General features: G+C 42.2%; 1 protein-coding gene across 1 annotated transcript in view; it reads right to left on the bottom strand.

Moving 5' to 3' along the window:
- Positions 1-2,155: 2,155 nt before the first annotated feature.
- The window catches only part of LOC117519270, a 91,042-nt gene continuing 73,823 nt past the window's right edge, over positions 2,156-19,374 (bottom strand). The window contains 5 exon segments of the mRNA XM_034180632.1: positions 2,156-4,935; positions 5,063-5,109; positions 6,049-6,219; positions 10,074-10,247; positions 10,346-12,113. Of these exon segments, the coding sequence (XP_034036523.1) occupies positions 4,397-4,935; positions 5,063-5,109; positions 6,049-6,219; positions 10,074-10,247; positions 10,346-12,113 (2,699 nt within the window). The 3' untranslated portion in view covers positions 2,156-4,396.

Here is a 19,374-nt window from a genome sequence, read left to right as displayed (position 1 = left end):
TAAAACCTGACGTCCCAGCTACTGAGCAACCTTAGAAATTCCTTTATCTTCAGTGGCTTCAGGTTGGGATTAGGATAAAAGTTAGGCTTGAAGTTTTCTGAAATGGACAAAAAACTCCAAGATTTGACCAACACTTTTGTGTCTGTATCATGGCTTTGTGCACTTCTGGAAGTCTTGCTCAGTAGAAGAACAGCGATTTTGGTCCGGGCCAAATTTTAGAATATTTTTTGTTTTGAATACACCAAACATAAACATTAAGAACATATTCAAGTGAAAGAGTTTGAGATAGCAAAAATAGAATTTATTGAAAAACTAATTTCACTTGCAAGGAGGAGAGGAGAGGTGAAAAGGAGATGAGGAGCCCAAAGGATGAAGGATTCCTTGCACATACTTCCTGTCTCATCCTGCATTACCTTACAGCCCGTGTACACCGAGTCCACGACCGATGTGCGATTGAAAAATGGCCTCTGCTCGCCGTCACTCACTGGCTGGTCACAGTGGGGTGTCCACGGTCGGAACAATGCTCTCACCTGGTCGCCATCACTCTCCATCGGTCACCAACAGGTGCACAAGTGTATTGAAAACACCTACAGCAGTTGTGCAACCAGTTAAAAGATATGTAGGTCTTATAATCAGTCTCGTTAACTCTCACAGGTCCCAACCCACTGACAATGTGACCCTATGGGTTGTAATAGACTCTCAATTGACTCTGCATGGGGTTGCATCACTGATCGCGGATATTAACATATATTTCACTCATACAATTCAGTCGCAACGCATGCTCGGTGTAAAAGTAAATAACATATCAAACTGGGGACCAGGCAAGACTTGTGAGAGTTGACAACATTTGTTGGTCTTGTAGGTCTTATATGGGTCTCAGTCCAGTGTAAACGGGGCATTAGCTTGAACAGATGCGCGAAAATCGGGCTTTTGTGCAAAAATCACAGTGGAAAAGATGTATACTTACCTCCGCCAAGGAGGTTATGTTTTCGGTCGTGTTTATTTGTCTGTCTGTCAGCAGGATAACTCAAAAAGTTTTCAACAGATTATGATGAAATTTTGTGGAGTGGTTGGAAATGACAAGAGGAACAAGTGATTAAATTTTAGTGGTGATCCGGATCACGATCCGGATCCAGGAAGTTTTTAAAGGATTCTTCACCATTGCGGGATAGGGGGAATTTTGACATTTTAGTTTCTAACTCCACAAAACAAGGCAGAAAGGCTTGAAAAAAAAATTAAGGTGTAACATAGTCAAATGTTCTATTAAACAACAAAGTTTGGTGATGATCGGGTCCGGATTCCGGATCTGGTGATCCAGAATATGCAAAAATATAGGGAAAATAGAAAATGTGTCAGTATGAGGTGACAAATGAAGCTAGAGATGCACAACTAACACCAAATTGTAGCTGAATCTGTACTGATTCAGTAAGGTGTCATCAGATTTGATGTAGCTTCAAATGTTATGGAGCTAGATCCAGAAGAAAACCGCCATTACCGAAAAATCATTTTTATACAATAACTTTTCAACTAATAAAGACATAAAAGTGATTTCAAGTTCTAGTGGTATGTTTTCATGGTCAAGGATGTCAAATATACAGGAAAGAAAAGTGTATGTGTCATAGTTTTGCTTGTAACACTGAATTGTTGAATAGATCACTGTGCCAAGGAGGGAATCTCTTTAGGGTCAGTGACCCTATGGCCTTGGCAGAGGTTTGCACTCTCTGAGTGCTTCTAGTTAAAGGAGTCATGAGATATTAAGTTAGACTTCATTAAATTCATAGAGTTTGTTCATGAAGATCGTTGACATCCAAAAATTTATTTCATTCTGTTTTTACAAGTCCCGATACTTAAATTTTATGTAAAAATGATGCTAATTTTAATATTAACAACAGTTAACACAGCTGTCAAGTAAACCGTAACGACCAGAATTATTCTAAATGCATATTCCATTATGGGTTCATGAAAGACTCTACAGCAAATCTGCTCAGTTTTCAAAATAAAACACCCCTTGTGGACTACAGATCATATTTCAGCTCATTAATACTAATTTTGAATCCCCCCAATAACATCAGTTTAATACTTCTGGACCACAGACATGATAATCTTGTTGGGAAAAAAAGATATGGAAAATATCTCAAGCGAATGAGACAAAACATTAAGAAAAATATTTATTGTCAGGTAATAAGATGCTGCACATTCATAAGTTCATACCAGAACAAATTTAACAGCATATAAAACTTTGAAAACGGCAAATTAAGTGTTCTTGTTTGAACATAACAATAGTCCATCAGTTAAATAAGTTTAAATAGAATGAGCTAAATACAGAATCTCAGCCATCCAGTGTGACTGATTCTCATCCACCGGTATCATGGACTTTCATCTGACCGGTATCACAAAGTTTGATCTGTTTCACATCACAGCATATCATTTGTTCCATATAACAAAGTCTCATTCACCCTGTATCATGGCGTTTCATTTGTCTTGTATTACAGTTTCATTCTTCCAGGATCACAAAGTTTCATTTGTTCTGTATTACAGTTTCATTCTTCCTGTACCAATGGAGTTTCACTTGTCTTGTATCACAGAGTTTCACTTGTCCTTTATTACTGAGATTCATTCTTCCAGGATCATGAAGTTTCACTCACTCACTCATCTTCATCCGCTTAGTCCAATTAAGGGTCGCGGGATGAAGTTTCATTTGTCATTCTTCCTTCATAACAGAGTTTCACCTGTTCCGGATTTACCCAAACATCCAGCAGTTATATCATTAGCACTGATCAACCTGTATGAAGATTTCATAGCTCCAAGGTTACACTTTTTTAAAAGTCACCAATTTTATAGCAGCTTAATACTTCCTATTGAGCACATAATACTAAACACACACTATTTGCAAAAACAACAAGCTTGTTTCAGCATAGCTACATGCTAGCTAGCAATGCTAACTGCTTTGGAGAACACTGTAGTAACTGGCCTAGGTTTGCTAGCAAGCTAGCTAGCTCACTCACTACCTGAAAGTAAGTTACCAAAAGTAGATATCTGCATAATCTCTCATTTTATTGTTGACTGGATATAGCATTTATCTGTAGTTGGAACAAGATATTTGCTGACACTTTATGAATTTAGTATATTATGTAACACACACATACAGTATCTATCTTTTGATCTATAAAGATGACCACATCTATCTATGAAATAGCTCCTTATGAATTCCATTATGTTGGGTTTGAGTTTCCTGTTTATTTTTTATCATAGTGTAGGGATTTCACTATAAATTCCAAAGGCACATTCTTATTTTTTTTTTAAATAGACAAACCTAGAGTATTTTTTTTTAAATATTTGATATCATAAAAACATTTTTGTGCAGCAACCCAAGGGTTGCTATAATCCTTTGAATTAAAGCCAGACCAACACATAAATTAGCCATCAATATCTGCGCCCTCCACTTTGGCTGTTGGAAATGATGCCATTATGTACTTTGTCCAGCAGAGGGCTCTCTGACGGCATTGTTTACAATACTGTTGAACATGGCTGGGACACTCATCACCCCTTGGCCACATTAGCTACAAGGGACAGAGAAAAAATGATGAGCTGCCACTCATTTTCAATCAGTGGGTGTTTCACACTGACAAAAGACAGGTGGTCACTATGCCACCAGCTAGGTGGGGCCACAATAGACGCATATGTGTGTGTGTGTCAGACACAGCTGGAAATTTAGTCATACTTAGGCATCATTGAAAATTCACAGGTCAAAGTTCTCCAGTGTTATAAATCACTCCAGCAAATATTTTGTCTCCAAGCAAATCCATTGATTGTGGTAAATAACACCACATAGAACTGAAATTTTATTTTAAAAAAAATGTTTTTTTTTGGTCAAAATACTACTGTAACCTGCTCCTTGCAGTCAGCTGCCCCGTATCAATGATTCTCAGCTGTCCAGCATCATTGAGTCCCCTCAGTCCCCTCAGTCCTGCTTAAGGAAGCACCTGCTCAGAGCCCCAGCGTGTGATCAGCCCAAGCCCACATCCAAGCCGACCCAGTCCCTCTGACCTCCCCAAGTTCCTCTGGCGATCCCAGAACCTTCACCTTTTAATAAATATTACCCCCCTTTTGTTGTCTAATCAGACCCCCAACTGGAATCCTGCCTAGGGTCAACAGGTTACGCCAGCTTTTCATCAGCCCAGACATTAATGGTGTTCATGACGTCTATACCCATAGACCGTATACCTCTTCAACACCTTTTGGTCCACCCAGATCCCCTGTCTTTCCCAGACCCTTTGACCCTCCCTGATACCCCTCCCTGGTGTAGAATCGAGCCGTTAACTGTGTGATCCTCTACAGACTAGTAGCCAGATCAGAATGTAGAATTCACATTGCAATCACCACTACACCCCAAAAGTCAGCACAAAGACACTGATCCAGACCACAAGCCAAAACCAATGGCAAATCCAGGGTGGAGAGGTTGTGCTAGAGAGCAGTAGAAGGTGTGGAGGTGGACCAGGGACTTTGAGCAGACGCTGTAGAAGGACACAGTCCCTGCAGGACAGTCCACAAACACAGACACTCTGTTACACGCAGACACAGACGGGGGGAGCGGGATCAGGGCTCTCTTGTTGTTGTGACCAGAAGAGTACCGACCGTCAACACATATCAGACTCCACGACACCTCGTTACACCCAAAACAGCCGTCAATGTTGTTACCTTTCCTTGTAATGCCCGTGGAGGTGACGGCTACGATCACTCTTCCCTCCCACTCCACCTCCATGTAACAGCAGCCGGTCCGTCCTGGTCTACACAGGACCTGAGGCCAGCAGCGGAACCTGTCCGGGTGGTCGGGATACGGCTGCTCCTCCTTCACCACCGTCACCTTTCTGTTATCGTCAGACAGTTTGAGGGTTCTGTGTGCCGTGTTTGGGTCCAGTCTGACTTCCCAGGAATCTGAGCACAAGTCAGGTCAGACTGATCGTCAGGCGGATTTGAATATGAAACGTTTTTACGCAGAGTTTCTCTGGAAACAGACGCACACGTGTGGCTTTTATGAATCAAACTAAAAACATGCACTTACACTTTCTCAGGCCTGGAATTAACCACTGATGTCCACCTGGGTCCAACCTGACAAGAAAAACATTTGAACTTCAGGTTCTTTTTAAACAAAGCCTCTACCGCGGTCCACTCTACCATGAAGCTGTGACCAGTGCACCAACACACACAGACAGTTGTGCACACGATCTCTCCAGTCACAGCCGCTGACATCTGTAATGCCTTCAGAGCTGTCGTGGGTGTCTTGGTAGTTAATGCAGCAATAAACATTAAATACCATTTAAATGAGAATATACTAATGTGTTGAGTTTTCATTTATTAATGGTGTTCAGGAGTTTTATTCACAACTGTAAGTTCTGCTTGTCAGGAGAAATTCTGTCCTTCCAGCAAAGTTTCATATCTTAAAACTCGAGAAAACGAAAACTTTCTAAATCAAAATTTTCATGCATTAATAGTGGGAGGTCAAAGCTATGTGTGCCAAACAAACAAACAAACAAACAAACAAACAAAAAAAATCATTCATTTCTAACATTTATAAATGGCTGAATTTTGGGTTTCAAGTAGGAAACCAGAAACCCTGAAATGCTCGCATTGCCCACTAGATGGTGACAAAAGCTGCTCAAATGTGTCGCAAGATCTCAAGTGTTTATTCATTAGAGAAGTTAACTTTTGGAGAAAATAAAGGGGGCCAAAAATCATCTTACAGTTGGGTCCCTGCCCTTATGGGCAACTTACTTGTAAATTATAAAATAATATAAAAATTAATACCTTAGTTAACACAAACGCGGGTTCAAACTCAATTCTGTGACTTTGAAGTGTTTTTGTCGTAAAATGTCCTTGTTATAAGTGAAAAAGTTCCAGAAGCTCTTCAGATACACAAAGCTTGATACTACAAGATTTGATACTGCTATCATGATATTTGCTCAGAAACAATACTCTATGTATCTGAAGAACCTCTTTACTTTTTGCACCATGTGTTTTGGCACCCAATGACTTTTTCACAGCCTGCACCTGAGTGTTTCCAGAGTCCAGTCTGGATCCTCCAGTCCAGCAGACAGCAGCTTCACTGAGTCTCCTGGATGGTTGTAGCTCAGGTCCAGTTCTCTCAGGTGAGACGGGTTCGAGGTCAGCGCTGAGGCCAGAGAAGAACAGCCTTCATCTGTGATCAGACAACCTGACAGCCTACGATGATAGAATCAGAGACAAAAAAACACAACACAGGCCTATCACGGGCTGGTCCATGTATCCACGGTTACCCTGCACCCCAGTGATGTGGTGAAGCGGGGTACTGCAACCAGTTACGTGTGTGTGTGTGTGTGTGTGTGTGTGTGTCTGGACAAGATAACTAAAAACCAGCTGGATAGATTTTCACCAAACCTGGTGGGAATATTTCTTGGACAGATATCTCAAGATGACTAAGTTTGGGAGAGGAGTGAACAAAACTCAAGGGCAAAGGTCAACAAAAACATGGTGTGAAAAACAGCTTCTGCTATATCTCTGCAAACAGTAGGGCTGGAGAGATGATCTAAATTTTATATTGATCAGCAAAATATGTGTGATTGATTGGGAACATGACCTATCAGACATGGAGACATCCTAGTGTGCAGTGTGTGCAGGGTTTGCCTTTCATTTGCCACACCCCAAGATATTTTTTTGTAAATTTAAAGAAAAAAATTCCTTTTGATTTATGTATTTGGTCATGCTCCTGTCTGGTTAGGGTGGTATCCCACTGGTCTGTGACTGCTTGTGACCATCACATGTGAGGGATATTGTGAGAGTTTGTGGTACTGATGTGGAGTGGTGCCAACACCAGACATGAGTCGCTAGGTGTCACTCAGGTGTCACTTGAATTTTGAACAGTTCGATGTTGGTGAGGAAGTACTCAGAGAGCCGTTGCAGGTGTCGCAAAGCACCCTGATTGTAGTCTCCACGACTTAAAATGTGAGAGAATCGTGAGCAAACTTTGTGAGGGGCTGACGATGGATGAAACTACATTTTCAGTGATTGGAAACAAATGCACAAGCTGCCCCGGGAGCACACTAAAATAGTGGAGATGATCGGAGAGAGACGGTGCTTCTGGAAGTGGCCGAGGAAGTCCAACAGCCGCTGCTCCACTGCTGGCCTGCATGCAGGTGTGGTCACGTGTAGACAGCGGGCTGGACACACCTGTCCATGGCAGCCTGGATTATCTTTTTTTTTTTTTTTTTAAATCACGACCACAACGGAAAAAAAGTCTGGTGGTTGCTGTGACACACGTGCACACATGGTCAGTCCACAGGCACAGAGATAGGATTCAGCCAAGGAGGACATTGGTCCTCATGCACCACCTGTGCATGATGATGGTAACCAGGAACACTTTGATCTCATGGAATAAGAGAATTTTATAACTGGGTTGGTGTCTTGGTCACAGTTTTTTTCCTGGTGTTGTTTCTTATCCTCAGTGGAGATAAAAGGGTTTGTTTATTTATTTATTTAAATTTATTTATTTATTTTCCTGAGGACAGAAGTGGGTTTAAGTTTAATGCTCATGATCAGCACACATCCGACATGCGCAGCTGGACAGTGTGCTGACGTCATTCTGCCAAGTCCGTGAGTGGCTTTCCATACATTTCTTGTGTTTTTAATTATTATTTTATTATTATAGTTCTTTTTTCTGTCTAAAGTCAGGGGAATTGTCACACCCTCATTCATATAATAACAATGTAATAGTTCACATGCATCCTGAACACTGTGTGCGCAAACGTGTCATTTCTCAGCCACGCCAGTGATGCTCAACATCCGTGAGAGTGCCGCATGGCATTCACGCAAAATTCCTTGCGCCTGCAAAGACTACGCCGGTGACATTCAACTTTCGCATTTGTGCTGCGCGGTATGTAGACCTGTTCAGACCTGCCACATGTTGTTCTTGTTCCACTAATAAAATAAAAGATCTGTGCCAATTTTGATTGTAATGGGACATTGTTTAGGGCTCCCCCACAAAGCAACAATTTTCCCCAAACAAGCAATGTAGTAATCCAGTAATACCAGTAATGTTCTCCTCTGGGTGACCAATTAACCACCACTTCTTTTTTGCAATTAGAAGCCATCCATGTACCTGTAAAAGAACAATAATGGCATCAGAGTCTTCTTCCGTTAGGGTGACGTTGGCCTTCCAGCAGAGGGAGAGGAACATGTGTCACTCTCTTGGACCTCTAAGTCTTATTTGATTGAGTTCAGATTTGGTCTGCACCTATAAAACCCCAAGTGGAACAAAAACAACATCTGGCCTGACGTCTCTCATAACTTTTATTTTTTCATTATATAACATGTGTTATGTGTCGACGCAGGTTGAGGAGCGGACCTGCGTCAGACGGAACCCAGCGCTAAAAATAACCAGAAAGCGGTTCCAATAACAAAAACAATTTATTGATTTCACCCGCTCTGATGCATAATAAAGTGTTAAAACTAAAATAGCGTCCTTCTGGTGGAGTGAAGGCTGGCACGCTCTCCAGCGCCAAAAAGGATCGAAGCCCAGTGCTCCTGGACTCACCACTACCGCCAAACACCCCCCAGGTGGACACGACAAACCGACTCTCTGCGAAGGATTAGAAGAGGTGAGGTAAGTCAGCAGTTACAACTAATATCCTTCAAAAGACACACACTATCAGCAACACATTCAGGTATGTATTTTAAGCTTTATGCAAATGAGCAGCTTCTCACAACAGGTGGAGGATCACTTGTCCGCACGCCACAGCGGTGAGAAGCCAGCTGCACAATTCCCATCACAATTCAAATATACTGCGTAACAAAATACCAAGTTACTATCAACAATTAGTCAAACACTTAATCACCTCTGATGTGTGCTGACAGCATGTGTCCCTCACCCTTCCTCCTTCACGGGCTCGATGTGTCAAACCCAGGCGCGGTCCTCAGCGTCTCACAAACGAACATCATAAGGTCGAGTTCCCGGCAGTTCTGCTTGAATCACACATGACTTAAATGCAGAACGCCATCCAAATATCTGCTTCAGCTGAAAGTCTTTAAGGCTGCATGTGAGCACCATTCACAGGTGCTGCACATGATGTTGATGAGGGTGAAGGACTCTTCAGCCAGCACCTTCTCCACAGACAAATCAGTTCTCATGCCACCTGGAGAGCAAAGAAAAGAAAAGAACACCAAAATGTCCAGCCACACCCCCCAACACACAACAACATGAACAGCTATGTATGTGCACTACTTGAGATTTGTGGCCGTGTTTTCGCCGCCACTCTAGACAGTTAGCCGCCCTGCGTGCACGTGTTGGGTGGACCAATTCAGTGAGATTCCACATGAAAAAGCTGTTGCCTTTACGCATGTTTTCACCCAATTCTGTGCCTCTGCCTCCTCTCCAACAGTCGTGTCCAGTGGAATACTAGCCTGACTCTCTGTGTTGTTCTGGTTTCTCCCTTGTGTTTGCAAACATCTGGTGTCTCTAGTTTCTCTTCATGCACCTGTGTTCTGTTTGTAATCATGCACCTGTCACTGTTTTTAATCATCATTAGTGGCTGTGCAGGAGTTCATCTTTTTCTATCTTTGTTTGCAAACAGCTGAGCTGTTTCTCAAGCCACATCTATGCAGTATTTTTACTCACCTCATCACAAGTCCTCATGCCAAGCCTTCACATCAAGCCACCAACATCACAAGTCAAGCCCTCATGCTGCATCACACCGTACCCTGCAGAGTCATGCTCCACACCAAACCTTCACTCCACCCAAATCTCCTCGTAGTGACAGTTACCACCACACCACGTTAACTCACCTCATACCTCCTCACATCTTCAGATCATGACCGACCTTCACGTCACTGCGGTGTCCCATTCCACGTCTCGGCAGGTGTCACTCCACCATCTCTTCTCCCTGAAACCTTCTCTCTCCCACTTCACCTCAAATAAACGCCTTCACTGTTTACTCTTTATCTGCATTCCCACGTGTCACGTTTCAGTTCCTTGCTTCACCATCACAGGGTTGAGAATTTTATACAGAATAAAATTTTAAGTAGGACAGTTGATCAATTCTGACCTGAGAGTTTCCAGTTTGCAATGTGGACTCTCCAGTCCAGCAGAGAGCAGCTTCACTCCTGAGTCCTGCAGGTCGTTGTTACTCAGATCCAGTTCTCTCAGACGGGACGACTCAGAGCTGAGAACTGACTGCAGAACTTCACAGCTTCTCTCTCTCAGGTTACAGCCACACAACCTGGAGAGACGAGGTGAAGAGAGACGGTAAAAAAATACAAAATACTAAACAGGACATGTGAAGCACCTAAAGCACTAATGAGCTATCTTCACACTTACAGAGCTTTTTTAGAAGCTTTGACGACTGGCAGCAGCCTCACTAGAGCCTCCTCGGAAGCAGAGTATTTCTTCAGGTCAAAGATCTCCAGATCTTTTTCTGATGACAGTAAGATGAAGACCAGAGCTGACCACTGAGCAGCAGACAGTTGATCCATGGACAGACATCCTGCTTTAAGGTACTGCTGGATCTCCTCCTCCAGAGAAGAATCCTTCAGTTCGTTCAGGCTGTGGAACAGATTGATGCTTCCATCTGGAGATGGAGTCTCCTCAATCTTCTTCTTGATGTACTGGATTGTTTCCTGATTGGTTTGTGAGCTACTTGTATTTGCTAACAGACCTCGTAGGAGATTCTGATTGGTCTGCAGTGAAAGACCCAGGAGGAAGCGCAGGAACAAGTCCAGATGTCCATTTGGACTCTGCAGAGCCTTGTCCACTGCACTCTGGTAGAGATGCGTCACTGAAGTTTGAGTTGTATGTTTTTCAGACAGCAGATTGACTCCAGAGTTGCTGAAGGTCAGATGGACATAAAGAGCAGCCAGAAACTCCTGAACGCTGAGATGGATGAAGCAGAACACCGTGTCCTGGTACAGGCCTCTCTCCTCTTTGAAGATCTGTGTGAACACGCCTGAGAACATTGAGGCTGCTCTGATATTGATGCCGCACTCTGTCAGGTCCGACTCATAGAAGATCAGGTTCCCTTTCTGCAGCTGCTCAAAAGCCAGTTTTCCCAGAGACACAATCATCTGTCTGCTCTCTGGATCCCAGACTGGATCGCTCTCACATCTTCCATCGTACTTGGCCTTCTTCAGTTTGGACTGAACCACCAGGAAGTGGACGTACATCTCAGTCAGGGTCTTGGGAAGCTCTCCTCCACTGGTTTGCAGGGTATCTTCCAGAACCATGGCAGTGATCCAGCAGAAGACTGGGATGTGACACATGATGTGAAGACTTCGTGATGCCTTCATGTGGGAGACAATCCTGTTGGACTTCTTCTCATCACTGAATCTCTTCCTGAAGTACTTCTCCTTCTGAGGGTCAGTGAACCCCCTGACCTCTGTCACCATGTCAACACACTCAGGAGGGATCTGATTGGCTGCTGCCGGTCTTGTGGTTATCCAGAGGCGAGCAGAGAGAAGCAGGTTCCCCTTGATGAGGTTTGTGAGGAGCACGTCCACTGAGGTCGACTCTGTAATATCAGTCACGATCCTGTTGTTGTGGAAGTCCAGAGGGAGGCGACACTCATCCAGACCGTCAAAGATGAACACGAGCTGAAACTGTTCAAAGCTGCAGATTCCTGCTTCTTTGGTTTCAGGAAACAAATGATGAACAAGTTCCACCAAACTGAACTTTTTCTCCTTCAGCGTGTTCATCTCTCTGAAGGTGAATGGAAATGTGAAGTTGATGTTCTGGTTGGTTTTGTCTTCAGCCCAGTCCAGAGTGAACTTCTGTGTTAAGACTGTTTTCCCAATGCCAGCCATGCCCTTTGTCAGAACTGTTCTGATTGGTTGATCTCTGTCAGGAGAACGCTTGAAGATGTCTTCATATCTGATTGTCCTTTCTGGTCCAGCTGTTTTCTTAGCTGCTGTTTCAATCTGTCTGATCTCATGTTCATCGTTGACCTGTTTGGACTCTCCCTCCGTGATGTAGAGTTCTGTGTAGATGTCCTTCAGAAGGGTTTGGTTTCCTGCTTTGGCGATCCCCTCAAACACACACTGGAACTTCTCCTTCAGCCTGCATTTGAGGTTCTGCTGGCACATGGTGGGAGATTCTAAAAAGACAAGGAGGAGTAAACACTAAATAAAAGAGGTGCAGTGTCTGACTTCAACTGAAGTATTTAATTTTGGATGTGAGTGTATAGATTGAAAAAAAAAAAATCAGGATCCCTCAGTTTTTCCTGTGAGATCTCAAATCTGTGGTTCATATTCTAGTCAAAATCCAGTATGACATCTGCAGCCAGCTGTTGATTGCATCACTCAATCAGGGTGTTCTGCTGTATCTGTTAGCTGTTTGAACTGAGCTGTTTGAGTTCTTTGAATTAACAGTCTTTTTCAAGACTTTTTTACTTTTTTTTTACTTTTTCACCGTGCTCCAACGCCTAAAGAAGACCTCTAACGGTCGAAGCATCGCGACGGAGCTCTTTTATCAGCTAACCTTCATCAGCGTTGGCAAGCTAACTAGCTTGCTAACGCTTTCGTTTTTATTTTTATTTTATTTTTTAGCACTGTTGTCGTGCTGCTCCACAGCCTGCCTAGTGGATTTTTATTTTATTTTAGCACTGTTGTCGTGCGTTACCTGTGCTGCTCCACAGCCTGTCCAGTGGATTTTTATTTTATTTTTACCACTGTTGTCGTGTGTTACCTGTGCTGCTCCACAGCCTGTCCAGTGGATTTTTATTTTATTTTTACCACTGTTGTCGTGTGTTACCTGTGCTGCTCCACAGCCTGTTCAGTGGATTTTTATTTTATTTTTTGGCGCTGTTGTCGTGCGTTACCTGTGCTGCTCCACAGCCTGTTCAGTGGATTTTTATTTTTTTTTATTTTTTTTTTTTTTTTTAGCACTGTTGTCATGTGTTACCTGTGCTGCTCCACAGCCTGTTCAGTGGATTTTTATTTTATTTTTTACCACTGTTGTCGTGTGTTACCTGTGCTGCTCCACAGCCTGTCCAGTGGATTTTTGTTTTGTTTTTTACCACTGTTGTCGTGTGTTACCTGTGCTGCTCCACAGCCTGTCCAGTGGATTTTTATTTTATTATTTTATTTTATTTTTTTTATTTTTTTATTTTCTTTTTTTTAGCACTGTTGTCGTGCGTTACCTGTGCTGCTCCACAGCCTGTCCAGTGGATTTTTATTTTATTTTTTACCACTGTTGTCGTGTGTTACCTGTGCTGCTCCACAGCCTGTCCAGTGGATTTGATTTTTATTTTATTTTTTTGGGCGCTGTTGGCGTGCGTTACCTGTGCTGCTCCACAGCCTGTCCAGTGGATTTTTATTTAGCGCTGTTGTCGTGCGTTACCTGTGCTGCTCCACAGCCTGTCTAGTGGATTTTTATTTTGTTTTAGCACTGTTGTCGTGCGTTGCCTGTGCTGCTCCACAGCCTGTCCAGTGGATTTTTATTTTTATTTTATTTTTTAGCACTGTTGTTGTGCGTTACCTGTGCTGCTCCACAGCCTGTCTAGTGGATTTCTATTTTGTTTTAGCACTGTTGTCGTGCGTTACCTGTGCTGCTCCACAGCCTGTCCAGTGGATTTTTATTTTATTTTATTTTATTTTTTAGCACTGTTGTTGTGCGTTACCTGTGCTGCTCCACAGCCTGTCCAGTGGATTTTTATTTTTATTTTATTTTATTTTTTAGCACTGTTGTTGTGCGTTACCTGTGCTGCTCCACAGCCTGTCCAGTGGATTTTTATTTTATTTTTTACCACTGTTGTCGTGTGTTACCTGTGCTGCTCCACAGCCTGTCCAGTGGATTTTTATTTTATTTTTTACCACTGTTGTCGTGTGTTACCTGTGCTGCTCCACAGCCTGTTCAGTGGATTTTTATTTTATTTTTTGGCGCTGTTGTCGTGCGTTACCTGTGCTGCTCCACAGCCTGTTCAGTGGATTTTTATTTTTTTTTATTTATTTTTTTTTTTTACCACTGTTGTCATGTGTTACCTGTGCTGCTCCACAGCCTGTTCAGTGGATTTTTATTTTATTTTTTACCACTGTTGTCGTGTGTTACCTGTGCTGCTCCACAGCCTGTTCAGTGGATTTTTATTTTATTTTTTACCACTGTTGTCGTGTGTTACCTGTGCTGCTCCACAGCCTGTTCAGTGGATTTTTATTTTATTTTTTGGCGCTGTTGTCGTGCGTTACCTGTGCTGCTCCACAGCCTGTTCAGTGGATTTTTATTTTTTTTTTATTTATTTTTTTTTTTTACCACTGTTGTCGTGTGTTACCTGTGCTGCTCCACAGCCTGTTCAGTGGATTTTTATTTTATTTTTTGGCGCTGTTGTCGTGCGTTACCTGTGCTGCTCCACAGCCTGTTCAGTGGATTTTTATTTTTTTTTTATTTTTTTTTTTTTTTACCACTGTTGTCGTGTGTTACCTGTGCTGCTCCACAGCCTGTTCAGTGGATTTTTATTTTATTTTTTACCACTGTTGTCGTGTGTTACCTGTGCTGCTCCACAGCCTGTCCAGTGGATTTTTGTTTTGTTTTTTACCACTGTTGTCGTGTGTTACCTGTGCTGCTCCACAGCCTGTCCAGTGGATTTTATTTTATTATTTTATTTTATTTTTTTTATTTTTTTATTTTCTTTTTTTAGCACTGTTGTCGTGCGTTACCTGTGCTGCTCCACAGCCTGTCCAGTGGATTTTTATTTTATTTTTTACCACTGTTGTCGTGCGTTACCTGTGCTGCTCCACAGCCTGTCCAGTGGATTTTGATTTTGATTTTATTTTATTTTTTAGCACTGTTGTTGTGCGTTACCTGTGCTGCTCCACAGCCTGTCTAGTGGATTTTTATTTTGTTTTAGCACTGTTGTTGTGCGTTACCTGTGCTGCTCCACAGCCTGTCCAGTGGATTTTTATTTTTATTTTATTTTATTTTTTAGCACTGTTGTTGTGCGTTACCTGTGCTGCTCCACAGCCTGTCCAGTGGATTTTTATTTTTATTTTATTTTATTTTTTACCACTGTTGTCGTGCGTTACCTGTGCTGCTCCACAGCCTGTCCAGTGGATTTTGATTTTGATTTTATTTTATTTTTTAGCACTGTTGTTGTGCGTTACCTGTGCTGCTCCACAGCCTGTCTAGTGGATTTTTATTTTGTTTTAGCACTGTTGTTGTGCGTTACCTGTGCTGCTCCACAGCCTGTCCAGTGGATTTTTATTTTTATTTTATTTTATTTTTTAGCACTGTTGTTGTGCGTTACCTGTGCTGCTCCACAGCCTGTCCAGTGGATTTTTATTTTTATTTTATTTTATTTTTTAGCACTGTTGTTGTGCGTTACCTGTGCTGCTCCACAGCCTGTCTAGTGGATTTTTATTTTATTTTAGCACTGTTGTCGTGCGTTACCTGTGCTGCTCCACAGCCTGTCTAGTGGATTTTTATTTTGTTTTAGCACTGTTGTCGTGCGTTGCCTGTGCTGCTCCACAGCCTGTCCAGTGGATTTTTATTTTATTTTATTTTATTTTTTAGCACTGTTGTTGTGCGTTACCTGTGCTGCTCCACAGCCTGTCCAGTGGATTTTTATTTTTATTTTATTTTATTTTTTAGCACTGTTGTTGTGCGTTACCTGTGCTGCTCCACAGCCTGTCTAGTGGATTTTTATTTTATTTTAGCACTGTTGTCGTGCGATACCTGTGCTGCTCCACAGCCTGTCTAGTGGATTTTTATTTTGTTTTAGCACTGTTGTCGTGCGTTGCCTGTGCTGCTCCACAGCCTGTCCAGTGGATTTTTATTTTTTTTTATTTTATTTTTAGCACTGTTGTTGTGCGTTACCTGTGCTGCTCCACAGCCTGTCTAGTGGATTTTTATTTTATTTTAGCACTGTTGTCGTGCGTTACCTGTGCTGCTCCACAGCCTGTCTAGTGTCGGATTCCCTGTTTGGGAATCCGCTAGCTTAGCGTAGCTACTAGCTCTTAGCCGTTTTAGCATGGCGGCTTCTCCTGTCTCTCCCGTACTTTTCTGCTCTGGGTGTGAAATGTTTAGTTATTCCTCGGCCTCTTTTAGCAGTAACGGTACATGTAATAAGTGCAGCTTATTCGTAGCTTTGGAGGCCAGGCTGGGCGAATTGGAGGCTCGGCTCCGCACCGTGGAAAATTCTACAGCTAGCCAGGCCCCTGTAGTCGGTGCGGACCAAGGTAGCTTAGCCGCCGTTAGTTCCCCCCTGGCAGACCCCGTGCAGTCGGGAAGGCAGGCTGACTGGGTGACTGTGAGGAGGAAGCGTAGCCCTAAACAGAAGCCCCGTGTACACCGTCAACCCGTTCACATCTCTAACCGTTTTTCCCCACTCGACGATACACTCGCCGAGGATCAAACTCTGGTTATTGGCGACTCTGTTTTGAGAAATGTGAAGTTAGCGACACCAGCAACCATTGTCAATTGTCTTCCGGGGGCCAGAGCAGGCGACATCGAAGGACATTTGAAATTGCTGGCTAAGGCTAAGCGTAAATTTGGTAAGATTGTAATTTACGTCGGCAGTAATGACACTCGGTTACGCCAATCGGAGGTCACTAAAATTAACATTGAATCGGTGTGTAACTTTGCAAAAACAATGTCGGACTCTGTTGTTTTCTCTGGGCCCCTCCCCAATCAGACCGGGAGTGACATGTTTAGCCGCATGTTCTCCTTGAATTGCTGGCTGTCTGAGTGGTGTCCAAAAAATGAGGTGGGCTTCATTGATAATTGGCAAAGCTTCTGGGGAAAACCTGGTCTTGTTAGGAGAGACGGCATCCATCCCACTTTAGAGGGAGCAGCTCTCATTTCTAGAAATCTGGCCAATTTTTTGGGATCCTCCAAACTGTGACTGTCTAGCGTTGGGACCAGGAGGCAGAGCTGTGGTCTTATACACCTCTCTGCAGCTTCTCTCCCCCTGCCATCCCCTCATTACCCCATCCCCGTAGAGACGGTGCCTGCTCCCAGACCACCAATAACCAGCAAAAATCTATTTAAGCATAAAAATTCAAAAAGAAAAAATAATATAGCACCTTCAATTGCACCACAGACTAAAACAGTTAAATGTGGTCTATTAAACATTAGGTCTCTTTCTTCTAAGTCCCTGTTGGTAAATGATATAATAATTGATCAACGTATTGATTTATTCTGCCTAACAGAAACTTGGTTACAGCAGGATGAATATGTTAGTTTAAATGAGTCAACACCCCCGAGTCACACTAACTGTCAGAATGCTCGTAGCACGGGCCGGGGCGGAGGATTAGCAGCAATCTTCCATTCCAGCTTATTAATTAATCAAAAACCTAGACAGAGCTTTAATTCATTTGAAAGTTTGTATCTTAGTCTTGTCCATCCAAATTGGAAGTCCCAAAAACCAGTTTTATTTGTTATTATCTATCGTCCACCTGGTCGTTACTGTGAGTTTCTCTGTGAATTTTCAGACCTTTTGTCTGACTTAGTGCTTAGCTCAGATAAGATAATTATAGTGGGCGATTTTAACATCCACACAGATGCTGAGAATGACAGCCTCAACACTTCATTTAATCTATTATTAGACTCTATCGGCTTTGCTCAAAAAGTAAATGAGTCCACCCACCACTTTAATCATATTTTAGATCTTGTTCTGACTTATGGTATGGAAATAGAAGACTTAACAGTATTCCCTGAAAACTCCCTTTTGTCTGATCATTTTTTAATAACATTTACATTTACCCTGATGGACTACCCTGCAGTGGGGAATAAGTTTCATTACACTAGAAGTCTTTCAGAAAGCGCTGTAACTAGGTTTAAGGATATGATTCCTTCTTTATGTTCTCTAATGTCATATACCAACACAGAGCAGAGTAGCTACCTAAACTCTGTAAGGGAGTTAGAGTATCTTGTCAATAGTTTTACATCCTCATTGAAGACAACTTTGGATGCTGTAGCTCCTCTGAAAAAGAGAGCTTTAAATCAGAAGTGTCTGACTCCGTGGTATAACTCACAAACTCGTAGCTTAAAGCAGATAACCCGTAAGTTGTAGAGGAAATGGCGTCTCACTAATTTAGAAGATCTTCACTTAGCCTGGAAAAAGAGTTTGTTGCTCTATAAGAAAGCCCTTCGTGAAGCTAGGACATCTTTCTACTCATCACTAATTGAAGAAAATAAGAACAACCCCAGGTTTCTTTTCAGCACTGTAGCCAGGCTGACAAAGAGTCAGAGCTCTATTGAGCTGAGTATTCCATTAACTTTAACTAGTAATGACTTCATGACTTTCTTTGCTAACAAAATTTTGACTATTAGAGAAAAAATTACTCATAACCATCCCAAAGATGTATCGTTATCTTTGGCTGCTTTCAGTGATGCCGGTATTTGGTTAGACTCTTTCTCTCCGATTGTTCTGTCTGAGTTATTTTCATTAGTTACTTCATCCAAACCATCAACATGCTTATTAGACCCCATTCCTGCCAGGCTGCTCAAGGAAGTCCTACCATTATTTAATGCTTCAATCTTAAATATGATCAATCTATCTTTGTTAGTTGGTTATGTACCACAGGCCTTTAAGGTGGCAGTAATTAAACCATTACTTAAAAAGCCATCACTTGACCCAGCTATCTTAGCTAATTATAGGCCAATCTCCAACCTTCCTTTTCTCTCAAAGATTCTTGAGAGGGTAGTTGTAAAACAGCTAACTGATCACCTGCAGAGGAATGGTCTATTTGAAGAGTTTCAGTCAGGTTTTAGAATTCATCATAGTACAGAAACAGCATTAGTGAAGGTTACAAATGATCTTCTTATGGCTTCGGACAGTGGACTTATCTCTGTGCTTGTTCTGTTGGACCTCAGTGCTGCTTTTGATACTGTTGACCATAAAATTTTATTACAGAGATTAGAGCATGTCATAGGTATTAAAGGCATTGCGCTGCGGTGGTTTGAATCATATTTGTCTAATAGATTACAGTTTGTTCATGTAAATGGGGAATCTTCTTCACAGACTAAAGTTAATTATGGAGTTCCACAAGGTTCTGTGCTAGGACCAATTTTATTCACTTTATACATGCTTCCCTTGGGCAGTATTATTAGACGGTATTGCTTAAATTTTCATTGTTACGCAGATGATACCCAGCTTTATCTATCCATGAAGCCAGAGGATACGCACCAATTAGCTAAACTGCAGGATTGTCTTACAGACATAAAGACATGGATGACCTCTAATTTCCTGCTTTTAAACTCAGATAAAACTGAAGTTATTGTACTTGGCCCCACAAATCTTAGAAGCATGGTGTCTAACCAGATCGTTACTCTGGATGGCATTTCCCTGATCTCTAGTAATACTGTGAGAAATCTTGGAGTTATTTTGATCAGGATATGTCATTCAAAGCGCATATTAAACAAAT

Source organism: Thalassophryne amazonica, chromosome 1 (genome assembly GCF_902500255.1).
Source record: "Thalassophryne amazonica chromosome 1, fThaAma1.1, whole genome shotgun sequence".
Taxonomy (NCBI): Eukaryota; Metazoa; Chordata; class Actinopteri; order Batrachoidiformes; family Batrachoididae; genus Thalassophryne; species Thalassophryne amazonica.
Note: the sequence above shows the minus strand (reverse complement) of the source record. Positions and strands in the feature narration are given on the sequence as shown.